General features: G+C 45.0%; 2 protein-coding genes across 8 annotated transcripts in view; both read right to left on the bottom strand.

The window, feature by feature from the left end:
• chd4b (chromodomain helicase DNA binding protein 4b) overlaps positions 1–2,500 on the bottom strand; it is a 43,742-nt gene that overhangs the window by 4,828 nt on the left and 36,414 nt on the right. The window lies entirely within an intron of this gene.
• The window catches only part of ptpn6 (protein tyrosine phosphatase non-receptor type 6), a 27,854-nt gene that overhangs the window by 24,459 nt on the left and 895 nt on the right, over positions 1–2,500 (bottom strand). Inside the window, exons 1-3 of one of the 7 annotated variants that reach the window (XM_042107196.1) lie at positions 1,944–2,070; positions 1,319–1,412; positions 404–435 (exon numbers count right to left, since the gene is read on the bottom strand). In XM_042107196.1, coding sequence (XP_041963130.1) covers positions 404–411 — 8 coding nt within the window. In that variant the 5' untranslated portion in view covers positions 412–435; positions 1,319–1,412; positions 1,944–2,070. Of the gene's footprint in view, positions 1–403; positions 436–732; positions 752–890; positions 950–1,238; positions 1,526–1,689; positions 1,842–1,943; positions 2,071–2,500 lie in introns of those variants that run through there. The other 6 variants (XM_042107194.1, XM_042107197.1, XM_042107193.1 and 3 more) reach the window with 6 other exon arrangements.

The raw sequence follows: 2,500 nt of genomic DNA, 5'->3' as shown, positions 1-2,500 counted from the left end.
TAGTTGATGCAGCATGGATTTTGACTTCTACCTACTCTTCTTACCTACTTAACATCTTTTATGCTCATCAGACACAGAATGAATAAGACTTTTTGTGTTACCACAATGCCATGTACTGATAAACTCACACTACACCACAAGTACATAGACTCAAAACAGATCAAGGGCTTTATATAACTATTTTATATTCACATGTACACACACACACACACACACACACACACACACACACACACACACACACACACACACACACACTCCCCCCAATACTCTCGCTCTCTGTCATTCATACTCGTTTTGTGCCGACGTAACTATGCAGTCACAAAAAAGCTGCAAGTACGGTGAGATGACACCGGTGCACATGGAGTTTCATCTGCAACACTGAAGATATCACTCAACTTACCGAACCATCTTTCTCTTTTGCAGACTTTACACCTGAAGGTGAGAAAATAAAGTGAGCTAAAACACAAGCAACACAAACACATCAAAAGAAGTGGCACAAGCATTAAGCACATGCTGTCAGTCATACTGTGCACACACACACACACACACACACACACACACACACACACACACACACACACACACACACACACACACACAAGACTTCTGATAGCACCCCCAAACCCCCCACGCTCAGCCCCCTTACTGTAAAAGTAACCCCGAGCCGACCCAACCTCACACACACAATCTCTGCGCTCATCTCACACACTGCACACCCAAACCTCCTACCTATGAAGGTCAGAAGCTACTGCAAGCCAATCCTAAAAGCACTCTCTTCCTCTTTCTAGCCAGACACCTGTCATTTACCTCACCTGTCTCTTTTCAAAGGTGAGCACAGCTGGTGGAAAAAGAGAGACAGACAAACACACACACACAAACGCACTTACTCTTTTTAGCTCTTCTGAGAACAAGAAGTGATCTCCCTGCTCGTCTTTATACGTCTGAACCCCTCCCTCCCTCCCTCCCTCCCTCCCTTCCTCTCTCTTCCTCTGTCGGTCTCTCTCTCTCTTTCTCTCTCTCTCGTGCACTCTTTCTCTGTGTCAAATGTCTTCCTTCCTTTCAGTTGCCTCTGATAAAACAGCGAAAGCTGCGAGGCCAACAATTGAGGCTGCCTCAAAGGGAGCAGGAGGCTAAACACACACACACACACACACACACACACACACACACACATGCTTGTCCCCTGGTGTCTCTGAGTGACACTCAGAGAAGATGGGGATACAGACCAGGCTGACCTCTTCTACTGTTCTACTGTTCCTGCTGTACTTCTTGTACAGTTCTGTACGGTTCCGTATGGTTCAACTCTGTCCGTTACCTCTCTGACGGGTGTGTTCTCCAGGTTCCCTGTCTCCAGAATCAAAAACAACACCAACAAATCCGCCCTCCAACCTCTGTGTCACACGCAACCACTGGGGAAAAAGTGCAAAACAAAAAAAAAAAACTCATGCAAAACCTGTAAAGACTATCCACACAGAGGGAGGACACACACACACACACACAGGCAGTGTAAAACAGAGAGGAAGAGATCAGTGTGAGAAGTGTAGCGATGGAGTACTAGTGCCCCTCGCACTGCTTCAGTAGGGGAACTTCAGAGTTTGCATAATGCTGCTGACACCAAAGGAAATAAAATGACACTGGCAAACCAAAAAAAAAAAAAAAAAACAGAACCTCAGAGTCCTGCTTTACCTCGTTTCTTTTCAATTCCTCCTTTCCCCTTTTCTCTTTATCTTTCTCTCTCTCTTTCTCTCTCAGGCTTGTGTTGTGTGCACCCGACTCTATCTGCACCTCTCGCACTCTCTCTTCCCCTCAGTCAGGGGCAGTTAGACATGATCCTCCATTAGCAGCCACGGCTCAAAGTTCAACCTGACACTTCCTCATTGGTCGCACTCACACACACACACACACACACACACACACATAAACAAACTGCACAGACCCACCCGATTCGCTGAAGGGTCAGAGGGGTAAACTCCGCCAACAGAAGCCTAGACAGGAACCCTCAGTGGCACGCTGGAGATCAATCAGAGATGCATACACACACCCAGAAGGCGCAAGGTGCCAAGCTGGACTGGGCTAAGACTACATCTCCCACAATTCACTGCACTGTCAGACTTTCAGCATGAGGAAGTGACACTTGAAAAGAAGGAAGGCACAGAATAGATATATCGTGTGTCCTGTCGTCGCTCAAAGTAAGATTATTACGTAATATTCTCATCTGCACAGATGACAGAGAATAAAATATGATACCAAAATGGGGTGAAAGGGAGCTCTTTGAATTGCAAATGTTGACGACACGTTGTTACCATGATCAAACTGACACATTTGACTATATGCAAAGCAAACTACCATAAGAACAGCTCTATACCATTAAACCCTGAAACAGCATGCAGACATGCAAACAACAATACAATTCTTTTTCTGAAATGTTACAATAATAAATGTTTATAATAACAGATGGATGGATATATATATATATCCCAATCCCAATATATATATA

The sequence above is a fragment of the Alosa sapidissima genome, chromosome 10 (assembly GCF_018492685.1).
Source record: "Alosa sapidissima isolate fAloSap1 chromosome 10, fAloSap1.pri, whole genome shotgun sequence".
Lineage (NCBI taxonomy): Eukaryota > Metazoa > Chordata > Actinopteri > Clupeiformes > Clupeidae > Alosa > Alosa sapidissima.
The sequence above is the reverse complement of the archived record's forward strand: the minus strand, read 5'-3'. Positions and strand labels throughout refer to the sequence as shown.